At 41.9% G+C, this 17,138-nt stretch overlaps 1 protein-coding gene across 1 annotated transcript; it reads right to left on the bottom strand.

Annotated features, from left to right (window-relative positions):
* Nucleotides 1–207: 207 nt before the first annotated feature.
* notum1a (notum, palmitoleoyl-protein carboxylesterase a) lies at nucleotides 208–5,592 on the bottom strand. The gene is given in 11 exon segments (XM_071204140.1): nucleotides 208–259; nucleotides 345–492; nucleotides 967–1,064; nucleotides 1,175–1,375; nucleotides 1,454–1,523; nucleotides 1,526–1,555; nucleotides 1,644–1,702; nucleotides 1,789–1,849; nucleotides 2,199–2,294; nucleotides 2,411–2,463; nucleotides 5,031–5,592. Coding segments are annotated over 11 exon segments (1,194 nt in total). The 5' UTR covers nucleotides 5,357–5,592.
* Nucleotides 5,593–17,138: the final 11,546 nt, after the last annotated feature.

The raw sequence follows: 17,138 nt of genomic DNA, 5'->3' as shown, positions 1-17,138 counted from the left end.
GTGTGTGTGTGTGTGTGTGTGTGTGTGTGTGTGTGTGTGTGTGTGTGTGTGTGTGTGTGTGTGTGTGTGTGTGTGTGTGTGTGTGTGTGTGGGGGGGTGTGCGGGTGTGCGTGTGTGTGTGTGCAGCTCACAAGTAGAGGGTCTCAAACACAGCTTCGTGCTCCGTGATATTGAAACACTGGAAACAGGAGGTTTGAAAATGTATACTTACTTTCTGGTGATAACTTCATGCGAAAGGCAGGCTGGAGCAAACATAGCTCTGGAAAAAAGAATGAAGAAAACAAAACATGAAACATTAACCAATACTTGAATGGTCTTCCTAAAAAGCAGAGAAATGTTCTTACGGGACATCTTTGAGTGTGTTCCTCAGCTCAATGCCCAGATTTTGAATGTAGCGCCACTGGCCCTCCTGCACAGGCTGGCCTGTTAGCTGGATGTTGTCTACTGCCAACTGGGCCTCGTCAAACAGCCACTGGACAACAAAAACTGGGCCTGCACAGGGAGAATGAAAGAAGAAGATTAATATAGGTTCATAGTGTGCATTTACAGTGTGGCTGCATACTATATCATTATTTGAATAGCTACTTCAATGTCAACTTGCACAATAAACGACTGCTAAATTCCTTTAAGAGATTTGTTGAGTTAGTTGAAGTAGAAGAAAACTTTTGATTGGTGCCTTTAGTGTTTAGTTCAGTGTATAATAAAAGAAAGTTAGAAACATTTATATATTCAACAATACATTTGATGAACTTTAACAGTATAGGCAGAACTCTTATAATCTATTTTCGGTTTATTCAACACAAGTAATATTGTTAGTGCATTTTGTTCCTCCTATAATGCAGCCATAATAAGCATATGCTAAAAATCTGCTTATTATTATTATTATTATTATGCCACACACGTATGTTGGGCTTGCATGTACAGAAGGTACATTTTACATAATACAGAATGAGACTCCAAGCTTACTTTTTATCGATGGGAAGACTCTATATCCAAAGAAACAGTTCCACTCCTCTCCTTCGTGGGTTTGCCTGCACCTCTCTGGAACCACTCCTCCCCAGTACCTGATGAGCAGGTGAGAAAGACAGATAGGACATGATGTCTATGTTAGCAACCTTACTGAAATAAGTCCATCTTACACATTCTTCAATGATAATATCACCGGCTCCCTTACTTGATGCCTCTCTTGATGGTCTCAGTGGGGGCGCAGGTGATGGCGTCCAAGCACTCCGTGCAGTCCGTGCAACTGTACTGCTTGTTGTCCAGGAACCAACCCGAATCAGACAGGCCTCGCACTTGTATCCCAGTATGCCCCAGTCCCTCCAGCAGCTCCGCCACATGGTCCACGTTCAGAAGGACCCCAGTACCACCAGCACTGCACTCATGAATACGACATATTGCTATAAATACCTATCATAACATTTTCTATTTGAAAATCACAATATTCACACACCTGCTTCCTGCTAATAGGAGAACTTTGGCGTTGTCCAGGCCTTTGTTCAGCAGGTCCTTCACAACCTCTGTATGATGAGTGAGCCCATGAAGGCATAGCCACCTACACACAACACAAACACATTAGAATGTCACTTTTCTCAAAGAGGGTTACATGTCACGTTTGTTTTGATGATTCACTCGTGTCTTACTCTGCTCTGTTTTGGCTGTAGCGCCACTCCACACATCACTGGAGCAGTACGGGATGAACCTGCGCAACCAACACAAAGTTAAAAAGCTGCTGGGCCATAATTATAAATCAAGCTTTGATAAACACACAAACATTAATCAACTTACACCATGTTGGCGTTCCACCAGTGAGGGTTTTCCTCAGGCAGCGGAGACAGGATCCCTGTGCCTGCAGCAGAGACAGATCAACATGTATCATTAGCCATCCTGGCACTCCCAGATACATCCTCTTCTTCCTCATCATCATTACCACATGGATTACAGTTATTACACTGAAATGAGAGAGAGTGAGGCGTCTCTGTTCCTACAGCAGCGGGGGCGCCAGGTAGCCCTACACCGCAACTACATTATGACGGGGTGACAGATACATCCGATCCTTTAAATTACTGGGACATTACGGTGGGATCTGGCTTCTTTTTCTACCATGTTGGGGGTCAGGACTTGCTATAGCCATTGGTGGCGTAACAGTGGTGCTTATAGCAGAGTAGTGGTTGGAATACAGAATAGCTGATGCTGACCTGTTTTAGTTTGGGGCCACGTGGATGAGCTCATCAATCTCCTCATGGTCTCGTATCGGCTGTCACAGTTCTCCTTGTTGAAGCAGTACCAGCCACCTGGATATAAACACACACCAACAATATATGTGTCATTCTTAGTCTACAATTACTCATTATTCTAAATGTGGGCATGAAAGGAGAAACATAATGAAATTAGATAAATGAATACTCACCCTCTAGGAATATCAACCACCGTCTGCTGCCTCGAGACTCTTTCAGGTAGTAACTATGAGAAAACAAATAATAATAAATTATAGCCGACAAAAATATGATTCTATGTTCCTCAAGGTTTATTTACCGCCAACATAATAATCTATTTAAACAACAGAAAGATACAACCACATTCCACAGTTGTGTGCTTCAGAGAGATGAGGTAAACACTGAAAGTAATACCCGCACTGTTTCTACCATCTGTGACGGTATCCAAGCATGACATATAAACACATACCACATGATAATTAATCTTAACAACGATGTCTTGTTGATCCCTATCTCTCAAAGGTGACAGACGGGAGCAAAAATGGAATTCTGCCCAGGGACAACAGAGAACAATGTGTTGTTGTGTGTTTATAGTTTATTCTCAGGAAACTGATATGGTGATCATACGGGCGATACACGGTCCCCTATCCTTTGTTTGTGCTGTAGATGCCAGTAGATGATGTTTCTCATGTGTAATGCAACACTGCTAAGTAATCATAGTCTCATCACTCTGAGCTCATCCCATATAAACACATGACATTGATAAATCAAGGCTCCAGCCCATAGGAAGGATAAGAGACATGAGGACATTTTTGACGTATGTAGTTGTCAAAACCTTTATCCCAAAATGCCCCTCAGATCCAACCTGGGTAAGTGATATTATTTTGCCAGGCTGTCTATACAAATAAGTGAATACATGTCACAATATAAGATGTGTGCTGTATGTTATCAGCCCAGGAGAGGGCAATGCTAACATGATTCTCCCATACTGATGGATGTTCTCAAGGCTGACACATCATCCTATTTGCAACAGGATTTTGTTTCAAATAATAATACCAGATCACAGGACTTTCTAATGTGTAGAGTAGCTTTAGCCACATAATCCAGATGTTACAAATGTGCTTCTGTGATTCTAACGGATGAGTATTCACCGCACTTCACCAATGACTAAACTCCACGGATTGCCAAAAACATGTGAGTTACTTAAAAAAAAAAAACAGCCTTGGCTGGAGTTCTGAGCTGTATGCCCAGACTCTGAATCACACTTTGGCTGCATATAATATCTTGTACAGTCATTAATGTAGGCTGAGGATGGTATACTCTACTCACTACTTCCAATAACAATGTGAAGGCATGCTAGATCAACCCACTCACGGTAACAAGTACAACTCCGGAACATCAGAGTCAAACAGTGAATTATTTTCTCATTGCATTGTTGTTAATCTGTCATATGTGATAAAATACCTCTCGCAAAATACTGTTAGCAGCTGATGGATAAGCATCTAAACTGACTGACAAGTGACTGAAACGCCATCTGCCAGTCACCATCCCTAGCTGCGTATCTAGAGGGTTAAGAGCTTTACCCCGCCAACAGACCTCTCTTTCCACCAGGCACTTTGAGGTTTTACAGGAATTAGACTAGTAAATCCATAAAGAGAAATGTATAGAGAAAACCCCTTTTAGTCAGGTCTGCCCATCACTGAACAGGTCCTAGATCATTTCTGATGCACAGACATCAAAGCCACCAGATACAACATTAACAGTAAAGCTTTTATATAATACTTGCAAATAATAATACCTATGATAACAATTCAGCAGTGCTTTATATTTTCCTATATCAATACTAAATTAGGGGCTCATCACAGTTTTTATGAGGCTTTCAAACTCTTTTCTTGTGATGCAGAGGAATACATTGGCAGTTTGAGTCATTTAAGAAGTATAATAACTAAGATTAATTATATATTTTACACCAGCGTTTTATTTGATTCACCCCCTCCTTCCATGACTAAATGTGCCTATCAATATTACTTTTATAAAAATATATTTTGAAATTTCAGCTCCTGATTTGACTTATTTCAAATTGAACATAACATAGAGTACTAAGCATTATGCAATATGAGAGGCAGTGCATCTGTTTGATATGCTTTTAGTGTCATCCTGCTTTCATATTGACAAATTATGCAGGCTTTGTTGCCGGGAAATGGATTTCTGCTGAAAAATTATGGATATGGCAAACAATGTACTGATTACCCCATTCAATCAAAAACTACAAGGAGCCATTGACATCAAATTCTAAAGTAGCCAAGTAGACAAGACATACTGTCAAATGGCAACAAAGAATAGATATGGGCGGGGGTCTTAAAGGTTGCATTTAAACTTTCTGCAGAGCAAATCCTGCATTCTAATTTGAAGCAAAGGAAATGAAGCATAGGCCATGGCTATCCGCAAATGTCATGCTTCACTGACACAAAGCAGCTGTTTATCTCATTCCGTTATACTGTCCTAGGACATTGCTCTCTTTTTAACCCCCCCCCCATTTATTTTGTTTATTTTTGTCATTGTACATATTTTCTATTTCTTTTTCAAGATTACCATTTTTGAACATAAGCAATAAACCAGGGCGCACACTCGCCGCCTCTGGCCAGATACATGTGGGTTACTTCGGGTAGCAGGATGACCAGCGAGACGCCCTGCTGAAGTACATAACCATTCATTCTAGCCTCAGGGCGCACACCTGACCCTGCTCTGACCTGCCGGTGATCCAATCACATGGGAATCATGATCGATCACACTGTGATCACAGTTGGTACATACCCCGCAGGACTCCCATCGTTGCAGGTGACTGATGTATTCTCCAAAAAGTTGAGCTTCATGTCATAGTCGAGCTTCTGCGCCGAACACGGGTAGAGGGACTGCGCAAGGTTCTTCACCTGTGTCATGAAGTTATCCATGTTCTCCTCCACGGCGGTGAAATCCAGAGGGAAGCTCTCCGTGGTGTCCCCCCGGTCCGCCCGGTATGTGGGAGGAGGTGTGCGGCGTGGTTGTGGGTTGCGGCCACCCCGGAACCTCCGTGCGCAAAGAACTCCGGACTGCATCAGCATCAGCAGCAGCATTGATGAAATCATTCTGATCGCTGTCATCTTATCCCGGTGTTAAATGTCCAAATGCAATGTCTCATCAGGGAAACTCAAACTTTTACTGATGGAGCTGAGAAATAAATTACGCACGGTTTAAAATACGCCTCAACTCTTGTCTTCAACTCCAAGCAATGTTAACTGAAGTCGTTTTAGAGCAACACAGTCATCAACTGATTATCTGGATATATTTCAAACTTTCAAAGAGCCTACAAATATGTGCCCATCTATCTAGTACAACTCAAGCGCTGCTGGACCAAGCGCACAAGCTTGAACGACAACACTAGTGCCATGCTCTTGTATTTTATTCAAACTTTCCCCCCTTGTGTGTCCGTCCAGCCAATCGCAGGCGCGGGGAAGGACTCAGGGCATGATCAAGCGTGGCAGACTACCCCCCTTTTTTTAATTTATAGAGGGAAAAAAAATGTCCATGCGTTGGTTCTTTTGATCCGCGATGTTTTATTTGATGTGGTGGCTTTTATTGGCCTTGAAATGCCCATTTCCCATTCCACCACAAATGTATGAAGTGAGAATAGTCATCTTGTTACACACTTTCCTGAAAATCAAGTGGGGAAAAACAAGAGTCGTGCTGAGATCCAACAATATTTGACCGAGAAAATAAATAATAATCTCAACAGACTTATCATTATTGTATATTTCATTTATTTTATAAGGCATTTAAATCCATCAGAGATTCCTACACCTTACAAAAACCCCACAAACTCCTCCTTAAAAGGAGTTCTGACATAGTTGAGTTGCTCTTGTTTTCTTAAGGTTTAGAAAAAGGGACTTGGACACTTGTTTTTTCTTTTTTTGTATCCAGACGGGGCCTCCAGAGATCAAAGCAACCATCACTCTTTCTCCCCCCTCTCCTCGCCTCCTCCCTCCCACTTCAGTCTCTTCCAAACGTTCCTCTACTGTATATTTTAAGTCGAGCAGAGCATCCTGATGGGGAGCCAACTTTTTAACACAGGAATGCCTTGTTACGGTTGAGGTAGGCTTCCCTTGAACAACCTCTCATTTTAAGGACACATTTAAGTTAAAAGAGTAGCCCGCAGTGATTGCATAACAATAACAGTGATTACTCATCACTGTGACACTTTGTGGTGACTTTTGTCTTTGATTGAGCTCATTCTTCTCATGTGAGACGGACTAACTTTTTGAATTAGTGTAGTTGTAACAGACTGGGCATTACTGTCACTACCTGTACATGTATAAAACCAACAATATGCGAACAGTTTAAGAGGATAATTCTTATCTTGTGTCATGTATCTCTGAGCAGTGGTAAAGTTGCTGTCATACACAGACTCAAAGCTTATTGATAATGTCTTATTGATGCGGTCTCTGTTTTGGCAGTGAGATTGGAAAGAGCCCTGGGGCCTGATATGGGGGTAGGACTGTTTATTCAGATATCTATTGTGTGCTGTCTGTCAAAAACATTGATAGTAAATCTACCACACATTTGGAAATGTTTAAACATGCTCACATAGTTGTCAGCTCAACAACATAAAAACAGTTTCACAACTTCTTAGAAAAATATCCTTTTGGCCCGTGGTAAATCGATGGTCCTAAAGGGTGCAAACTGTTCTGAACCAGGTAAGATGGATATGAAGTCAGCTGCAGGGCCGATGGTATTCATTGGGAACTTCAAACGGATGCTTGTATAGATTAAAACATGTGGTAGGGCCCAGGAGGAGAGGCTCTGTCACAGATTGAGTCTAGTCACTTTGACCCATACCTCCCTGTTTTATCACACGTCATCCCCAAAAATGTAACCCTTAAATCACTTGCAGATGGACGTTGGCCTCTGACACACACGCTACCATGAAGAGATGCCCCGGCGGTGTGTGGAAACGTCCACCAACCCAGTGAGTGAAAAGTGTGAGCGGGAGATGCCTGCACTTCGACTGAACTAGACGTGTAGACGATGTGTCCATGTCCATACAGTATGAGGCTGGAGACAGAAACGCTGGTTAGCCTTGCTACTGTTGGTGCACAGTGGTTTGTTCTCTACTGTGCACCTTGTTTGAACTCCAAGTGCTAAGCCCTTCTGGCTTTCACTGGTAATTCTCTCTCTCTCCCTTTTTTCTTTGCCTCCCATCGCTTGTGTGTAGCGCAGACACAAATGTAACCATGCAAGTACGAACGGATTAATCCCAGAATTAGGTCATTTGAAAATGACCCAGCTGTTCTGATGGCAGTCCCTCAGAAGTGCCCCTGTAGCCCCCACCCTGACTCCAGGCCTCCTGTGAAAGTCAAAGCCTGTCTTTCATCTCCGATCAGTTGCATGTGCCCTCACAGATCCACAGGTTTTACTGCTTAAGTCTGGGCTGGCAGCATTGATCATGTGACCGTTGCCTGCCTAGCGTTTAGACACATCATAGCTCTGGGAGCGCTCTTTCTGTCTCCACAGCCTGACAGTTCTGCTCACACATCCCCATCGTCCGTCTCCCAATGCCTGTTAGTTTTGATTTGCACATGCTGTTGTCGAGGGTCCATCCGTGATCATCAAATCCCGCTATTGGAACTGTTAGGTCAGGTTACATCAAAGAGATCAGGAGGGATCAGCCTCTTGAAAGGGACAGGCTCTGGCTCATATCATCAGAAACAGGTGGAGGTCCTCATTGGAAGAACAAAGGAGAGATCACCATCTATAAAACGTTTGTATTTCATAGAAGACTTTCTTTAAGTTCCGTTACATTGCCACCCCTCTCCTACACAGAGCATTAGCACTAGTCAGCACCAGCATAAAACATAAGATATCAGGTTAGGGATTGTGGGACTCAACCGCAGCACTAAAGCCCATAAAGGTCACACAGCAAAGCCTGAGACTTAGTGGTATCATGCCACAACGTGTTTAAGTGTGGAAATCTGCTAAAAGCCAGGACAAAAAAGGAACTGGAAATGCATGGGATACGACTCAGGTGTTCTGAGTTAGTTGAAAAGTTGTTGAAACCTTCAGAGGTTTTGAGTATATTGTAGTCATTTCTCCTGTGGCAAGTACCAGGTTTAGATGTTTTCTGTATTGCCTGTCTCAGGTTTAGATTCAATATTGTAGATATTTTTCAAGCAAAAACTATTCGTTTGCATTATTTGAAAGACAGCCTCATTAACAGGTAAATCTGACTTAAATGTTAGAGAGCTGTGACGTTTTCCGCTTTCCTTCCCTGTTAAAGCATTTTAGCTTCTGTTCTCTGTCACTTTGACGCAAACCTTCAGAAGCAGGTCCCCTTAATTTCATGTTGAAACTATTGTTTAAAACGCAAAGGAAACATGTACAGAGGTTTTGGGTGTCAACACACTGTAGAGTTCCTTTCATGTGCCCCCACCACATGTTCCTGATATTACCCAGAGAATCTGTAAACAACCTTGATCCTGACTTAAGTCAAGAGGTGCCATCTAAGATGTGGATGTAAATGGAGAGTAAGAGAGAATAAGAGAGGCTGGAGACATCTGTCGAGCAGGCTCTCATTTCGTAGAGGAGGCTGTGTATTGGTTACAGATGATGCCCTGTTTGATAAAAATGTAATCTTTCAAGATAGGACGACTTGCATTAGGGGCTCCCTGGCACCAAGGGGTAATCAAATCGTTCAGCTGACAGGTCAGCTGTTTGTTGCTGATCTTTCACCGGAATGATGGTCACAAAATAGCTGTTGTTGCCTGTAAACAGTTCTGTCATGTCATTCATACTAAACGAGATGTTGTTGTGTGTGTCAAGGTGGGGGTGCATGCATGTTTTCCTGCATTTTTGTAGGAATGTGTTGTTGTACCGGAGATTTAGTGAAGTCAAACGAACCTCCTCAGAGGTAACGGTGCGCGAGTGTTCGGCCTTCCTCTGGAGGCGTTTTCCATCCATGCCTCGAGACTGAATCACCCTCTGCAATGCCCTCTGCCAGGTAGCGACAGAGCAGGGAGCAGAGACCAATTACCATTGGAAACCTGCTATTATTATCATCATCAGAGAGGCGGCAGCCCTCCTTCCCCTGCGCCTATTCTCATCTCTAGCGAGACAGGATGAGAATCAAGCCCTTTTGTCTCGGAAATGTTTATTTATGCCAGAGATGTGCCAAAGGACATGGAAAAGCCCTTATTACAGGTCATGACAGTAGAGCCACAACACACGATTCATTTTCTATCCTTTAACCTAGTTGTCTCTATGTGGAAATGCTTTTGAAGTCCACACCCTGCTGTAAAACATGGTACTTATTCAGTTATGTGAGAGCTGTATTTGAGGCTGTTTTCAGAATCTGTGTAAAAGGAATCGAGGATTTCCATTATGTTTTTGAACATTTCTGTTTTGTGGAAAATACAGATATAAAAAAGAAAAATAATCTAAATTGATGTTCGGTCAAAACTCCTGGTGCCAGTTTTTCAAACAGGGAATAAGACCTGATCTACACTAAAGGCAACATTTGTTGGAATTATCAACTAAAAAGTGGCATAGTCTTAGTACTAATCCCTGTCTGGGAACTCTGCCCATAATGTTGTGAGAGCACACGGTATGTCTTCCCTCCACCGAGCCACTGGGACACTATTAGAACACGGCGCAGGCCTTATTATTTTTGACACTCTCTTAACACCAAGCAGCCGCTTTCTTTTATCCTCTCAGTAAGAAGATGAGACTACTGTAATCGAAGAAGACAATGATCAGTGCCAGCCTCATGGCCTGGCCTGGTACCTGCTTTGATGTCATATTTTGGTGTATAAGCGGGCTGTGGCCCATGCCAAAAAGCACCCATAGTCGCCAACTGTCTGACAGGCTGCCTTTCATCAGAATGACATCACTCTTCTACTTGATTTTTTCCAAAGGCTCTTCCAGGCATGGGAATTTTCTCCTAGGAATCTGAAATCGTCATCCCACGCCTTTACACCCTTAGTCTCAAAATAAAAGAAACACACATCTGAGACATACATAAGCTTGTGTGGCATACATACAGAAAGTAATTGTACAGTTACTGTTAGCAGTGTGAGTTAGTTGCCCCAAGATTTTGCCAGGCATTTCTTAAGACTCTTTAATATAGAGATGCTAGGGAAATAGAGGAAGCTTTGCACTCCCTGATTTTCTGTTCAAAGGGGAAGAGAGAGACGTGATAGATTAAAAGGTTGAATCTGAAGTGTTTGCTTTCGGAAGAAATTGAGGAAACTGCTGTGTGGTGGATATTTATATCCAACTTCTCTGGCTGGCAGCTTTACCACTCTGCCCAGCGTCGGCTTCACAGGAGCGCTTTCTGTTTTCACCTGTAGGTCACGAGCAGACGCCCTCCCCACATCACACACTCTCCTGTGGATTCCCCAAGCATGAAGAGGTGTGTGCAGCCCCTGAGCGTCCTTTCTCCGACTGGAAACTAGAGTTAAGGATTTCCTAGAGACATTTTTTTTTCCAAAGGATTAGAGAGTGTGTTTGTTTGTTTTAAAAAGGAAGGATGCAGAGAATGACGCTACATAACTCATGTTGCTGTACTGCTCTTTGATGTAGTCGGATGCATACAGCACATATCCTCTTACAAACAACATTTGGTATAATTATCACTGTGCGATGTAATTAGAAACATTGACTGAGATACATGAAAGTTGATTTAACCGAGGTAAAATAGAGACTTCTTAAGTACCACCTAAGCCATTGAAATCTGGGTGTCTTCCCACAAAGATGTCCTCTTTGCTCATGAGGTCACATGTGGTCGGCCTTTTCAAAACAAGGTAACATATCTGTTTGGAAATATGCAACACCCACTTCCCTTTCTCTTGCGGCAGGAAGAAGGTGGTCATTTATGGAATGAAGAAAGTGTTACTCAGGCTTTACTCACAAAGGGTTTATGAAGAGCTGTCACTGCCACACATCTTGTTTTTGTGATGAATAATGAGCAATTACTACCAGCACCTTCGCTATGTCTATCTGGTTTTGATCTGTTAATAACTCCCATCACTGGAATCAGGGAAAGGGGGCTTGTTTTGGACACTCTTCTAAAAAGGGTAGAGAGGCCAATGCATGTGGACTTTATATAGGTTGTTAGTCAATCTATGAGTAATTCCACATTTGTCTCTTCCCTGTAGTTCTAAAACTTAGAAAGTTTCGAATGAAAATAAAGAAAAAGTAGAGCTAAATACTTCTATCAAGTAATATTCCTAAAGTAAGGTCTACGAAAACAATTAAGCCGGGAAAATAAAATAAAATTCCTTCAAAGCGAATGCTCTCACATCTGGAGGACAGGTGTCAGCCTAATTCACGTGTCAGAACTTTCTCCTTAATTTACTTATTTAAGAATCCACAAAAGCGAGAGGGAAGTGGTTTGTGTACCTCTGGATTTGATACGGGACAATATTCCATTTTTAGGAAACCTGAAATGCATGGTTATTGCTCTAAAATGAAAGCATGTTGGGCAGGTAGAGGAAAGGACAACTGTAACGTGTCTGAAGCGTAACCTGTTCTCCGGCCCTAGCTTTGAAACCAGATGAAGATCGGCTGCAGCCCTGAAGTCATTACACCTTCAAAGGTAATTAACACATGGCTTTTGTTTGGGCCCGATGAGCCCCAGATTATGTAGGTACAGATGGTCAGGGGGGGCGGACGACAGATACCTAGAGCAAGGTGTGCTTGGATGTGCTTTCATGTCAGCAGGAAGTGCTTGACCCCTGGCCCCCTCGTGACCTCAAATCTAGGCTGTCAACGCCACTTCCCTGAGTGCCCTGTAAAGATGAACATGTGGACAGAGACAGGGGGCCTGCGGACCCCTGCGCGATGAGCAAGAGAACCTAGCTGGCATCTGCCGGGATTCACCTTTTGCCCATTATGCTAATATAAGAGGTTATGTAAGATCAAAGGACTGTTTTATTCATTTTTACTGAGGTTTTCTGACTAAAAGTGCAACAGCAGTGGGTGGAGATCAGAAAGGCGTTTCTTAATATTCATCACAATGAGCAGTTTTTTTGGATATTCTGCTTTAATGTTTTGAAGCACACTTTTACTTTGTTCTAAACCCTACAACCTGGCATATTTTTCTCGAGGTAAATCGTTGCACTTTCTCTCTTCTTTTGCCATCAAAAGAAAGATATTTGAGCCGCTTTTTCCCACCAAAACCCTCTGATCTCTCTCCCAGTAGATACTGCAGTGACCTGTGTAGCATCCTATACATCACGTAAGTGATTACTCTGATACCATCATTGTTTCATTGGTTATACATTCTGTTTTATAAGCAAAACTTTAATCTCTGACAACAGATATTTGCATTTAAATGAATTATGTTCGAGTGGGCTAGGTTAACAATCCATGTGGAGAGCAAAACGGGCAAAACAAATGTAACCAAAAGCAATCTGTTGTACTTTATTAGCATGTAACCTGGGGACAGTTTGTTGGGAACTGGAGATCCACTGGTTCAAGTCCCTGAACAGATCAAGTACAGAGAGTGGACTGTTACCTGAAGAGGTGCCAGTTTGCTTCCTGGACACGGCCAAAGTGTCCTTGAGGTCTTGGCCCGTGGTGGATAGTTTACAGGTGCTTGGTGGTAGAGACAGACTAGTTTTATCCTAGTTTGCAGTTTTTAGGCTAAGCAACGTTTACTGTACAGTGAAGAGAGTGGTATGATTTCTAAGCTAGAAAATAAATATGAATATTCCCCAAACTGTTCCTTTAATATCCTTTTCCAAAATCAAGGGATAATATATAATAAATACAACATAAAGTCCATGTTATAATTTAGGAGTAATGGGGTATTTTCATTGTTGAAAAGTACCCTTATAACCAAGCCTCATGATTGCTGGTGCAATGATTATTTGCTTGGACATGTGTTGGTTTGGGTCATTGTGAACTCTGATTCTAGTAGGAAAATAATGAAAGTAAATCTTATCTTAGGGAAGATACATTTCTTGGTAAAAAATTGATACTTTGATGCTGAATTCACAATGTATTAGATAATCATGTAAAAGCACAAGAAGGTGGTTCAATTCAGATTCAGGTAGCAGTAGTGAACGATACTTAACATATTGTCGGTTGGACAGCTCCAGATCTCCATGGCCTGTGCCCCTGCAGGCATCAAACACACATGCAGAGCCATATATACACAGGCACAGTGATCCTTACAGTTTAATATGAATGATCTCAAGCAGACACTTGGATCCGTGGGTCAGCAGTCTGTCTCAGGAGAGTGTTTGATGATTGCGTTTTATTGTTCCAGAAGGTCAAGATCTTCAAAGCACTCCTTCTGTTCTCCACAGGGCACCCGGGCAGCAGCTGTCGGAATACACTCGGCTTTGTGTTTTTATATGAGAGAAGAGGTAGGTCAAGCCCACTCTCACAGAAATGTTTTTACTGGGGGGTAGGCACTCAGTGGACACCATAATATTGTTGTTCTGCCCTTTTGTGCTGAAGAGCCGGGAGCGTGTGAATCCTGTTGAATGGGACGTCACCTCTCCCGGGTCTGACGCTGATCAAATAGCCTTTTTGGAATGATTCAGCAGTATCCTTATGTTCGGGAATGAATGTGTATGTGTGTGAATTGTTACAGACAAAAGAGACCACCACTTGGGATTTAGATCAAATGTCTTCCCTCTTGTGCTCCTATAATGCACTGCATAAGAGCTTATGCACTAAAGCAACACCAAAGTACAACCAATGTTATTTTGACAGGTTTACACAGCAGATGATCTGACCTGACTTTGGTAAACCCACAAGATATTTTCCTTGTCATATCATTGGCTCCCATAAAAGGTTGCTGTATTAATTTACTTGGACGTTTACATCTGTAATTTGATATTTTCAATGCTACAAATAACTTTACACATTAATAATTGTGGATACTTTAAGGATACACAAGCCTCTTGGAAAACTGAGCTTCACTTTTAAGGAACGATCTTATTTAACCTGACAAGAATAAAGGCACATCTGAAAATGAAGACAAAGCGTGAGAGAAAGGCCCACATTGCATTGTTCACTTATAGCGCTCATAGCCACATATTGTCATCTTGGCAGCCTGACACAGAATGCAGTCAATATCCAATCTTTATTTCAGACTCAAGGTCCATATCACAAAAAGACAAAACACTCATCAATAAATAAGATAAAAAGCTAAACAGATAAAAACAAACAGATAAAAACATAAAATCAGTCCAATCACAAAAAGGAGTGCGGAAGTTTAGGATAATTGTTAAATAAAAAAATATGGGGTTAGAGCTTTCTTCAAGCTCCACCACTGTGACAAAGCAGAGCTAAAACTGACAATAAATGTTGTTTTAGATGCGTCTTTGTGCGATCAATTATACACAAATAATCACGACACATTGTTATCTGATCACTCAAACCATTTGCAAAGGTGGTCTGGGATGCATTTGACCACATTTCTTTTGTGGTGTAAACTTTATTGCATCCAAATGCTCAAACAAAGACACTCTGCTTTTGTTTCTCCATTTTCTCATTTAAAGTTAGTTCTCAAATCATGTAAGCTGGTGTATCCACAAGGTCTGAACAGTTTTAAAGGATCCCATGGAGTTAGGAATAGACCCAGTCTGTATTCTTTTTATTCTTTTTTAAATTTCCAGAAATGAAGTGCATTTCTGCCTCCCTCTGTTTAAATACAACTACACATTAGGTCTTACGAATGGCAATTATTTCGATTTTTATTTGCAGTTGCGAAGGGTTTATTTGAAGAGAGATTTCAATCCCAATTATGCACTGGAAATGATGTGGCGATACATTAAACGGCAGGTGTGAACTGAAAGCTGTCCTTTTGTGATTGGATCACCCGAGGAAGCGTGTTAGTACCAGGTGCCATATAAGTGTCAATTTTTTAGATTTGTCACAGAGTCAATGGCCCCCCATCAGCTAGGAAACTCAAAGCCAACAAGGAAGCAGTGATAAGACCTGGATGGTGTAGCCTGCTGTAGAATAGTTCACACTGTTTCTCCGACCTCCTGAACTTTCCAGCTGACCACCCTGAAATGCTGACTTTTCTTACGCCCGCTGGGATGCTGGTCCACCCGTGCACCCTTCTCTCTTGACAGGATGTCCATGAAAGACTCCCTCTCGCCCCCCTCCACCTGTTTTCACACCCAGCAAGCTGAAGAGGCTCCTTTTCATGCCGTTGCTATGCATTTGAAGTGTCCAGTTGCTGAAAACATACACCCAAGATGGTCTGTGGTTTGTGCCTTTGATAGCTGGAATGCTGTTTTGTATTTTCTTACACAGCTACAGGTCTGAATGCACCAAACCCTAAGGCAATTTAGTTTCCAGTTTTACAGAATAAGAGTGGCTTTGTATAGCGTTGCTTCTCATCGCATTTTTCCACTTAACCTGCTGTAATTCACCAAGCTTTGCTTAATTGCAATTCAAATAGAGGTGATGAAAGCCACCTACTCCACACTGTGCCCGTAGTTTGTCAAAACTGGTGTGGATAATTCCCACTCTACAATAATAAAGCAGTTTGTTTTCCCCTGAGCCTTTGTAAAATCAACCAAATCAGTTGGCCAGATTTCTGAAATCTGCAATTCCCAACATTCTCTAGACTTTTTTAGTTTTTACAATGCCAAGAACTAACAAATCACATGCATGCAAATGGTACAGCACATTTGAATCAATTTATTCAGTCATCATCTTTGCAGCATCAACACCCTTTTAAATACACACTGTAGCAAAGCAGCTTTTGGACGTTTGTAATTTCATCGCATCTGTAGCAAAGCTTGATGGAGAGTGAGAGACAGTAGCAGGAAGGGGTTAGGGCTCAAACAAAATGTGTCACTTTGATCATTTCCTACTGGTCTTTGATCTTGGTGCTCTTGAAAGGGCCGATAATGATGTTTAATTGATTATGTAGAATGAACAAGCTTGGTTTGCTCTGTATCATTCATTCCTCCCCTTCCTTGTGTGCTCTCTCCAAAAGAAGATCGTTTGCATGCCATATTGCCCCTTTCCTTTCTTCTTCTAAAACAAATAAAGACGTCAAACATCAAAGCTGATCCTGGTTAATAAAAGAAGACCTCAATTATTTCCCATTATGTTTGACATGGTTTTGGGTTTCGCCAACCAGAGAAATAGAGCAAACAGGACGGAATAAAAAATGTTTTGTTGTTGCTCCGTTTCTGTGTTACAGAGGTTAAGCAGACCAAACTTGAGGCTTTTCTTTGATGTTATTCGCTATAATTATTCAAATATAGCCTTTCTCTCTTGTACTTCTCTTCTGAGACACAAGTCCCCCAACCCATTTTGACAACACACTCCACCGCTCTCTCTTCCTACTGTCCCTTTCCACGCTCCTGATTATGATATCTACAGTTCCCGGCTAAAACAACAGTCTGTCAGAGGATCACTTTCCTTTGAAGTCGATGTCAGTCAGTTGATGTTTTTGTCTTGAGCCAGAGCACTGACCCCCGACCTCCAGTGATTACTTCCGTGGCGCAGCCAAGCAGAGATAACTGTAAATGCAGGCCTTTGATATCTGCTTGAGAGCGGGAGGTTGAGCCTGAAGGGAAATACAATAAAGGTCAGGCATCTTAGCATGTGTGTGCACACAGACAGACAGACAAGGCACCAATGGCAGAGGTCAAGGAAACATGGTTATGACTTCCTGATAAAAGCTGTGACACAATGATATTTTAACCTCTCAGAACTCAATTCAGGAAACATTTATGGAGGACTGCTGATGAACGCTTCTCAATTCTTCCTTCTGTGTCAAGCTTTTGTTTTAATAAAAAAAAAGAAATGTAGAAGCAGCTAGCCTGTCTCTGTCGTAACAAAATCCACAAAGCATCAACTTTAAAGCTCATTAAACATTTGCGCTAATTGAGCTAAATCATTTTAGCACTC

Source organism: Pseudochaenichthys georgianus, chromosome 8, assembly GCF_902827115.2.
Source record: "Pseudochaenichthys georgianus chromosome 8, fPseGeo1.2, whole genome shotgun sequence".
Classification (NCBI taxonomy): Eukaryota; Metazoa; Chordata; class Actinopteri; order Perciformes; family Channichthyidae; genus Pseudochaenichthys; species Pseudochaenichthys georgianus.
This window is presented reverse-complemented; position numbering and strand designations above follow the sequence as displayed.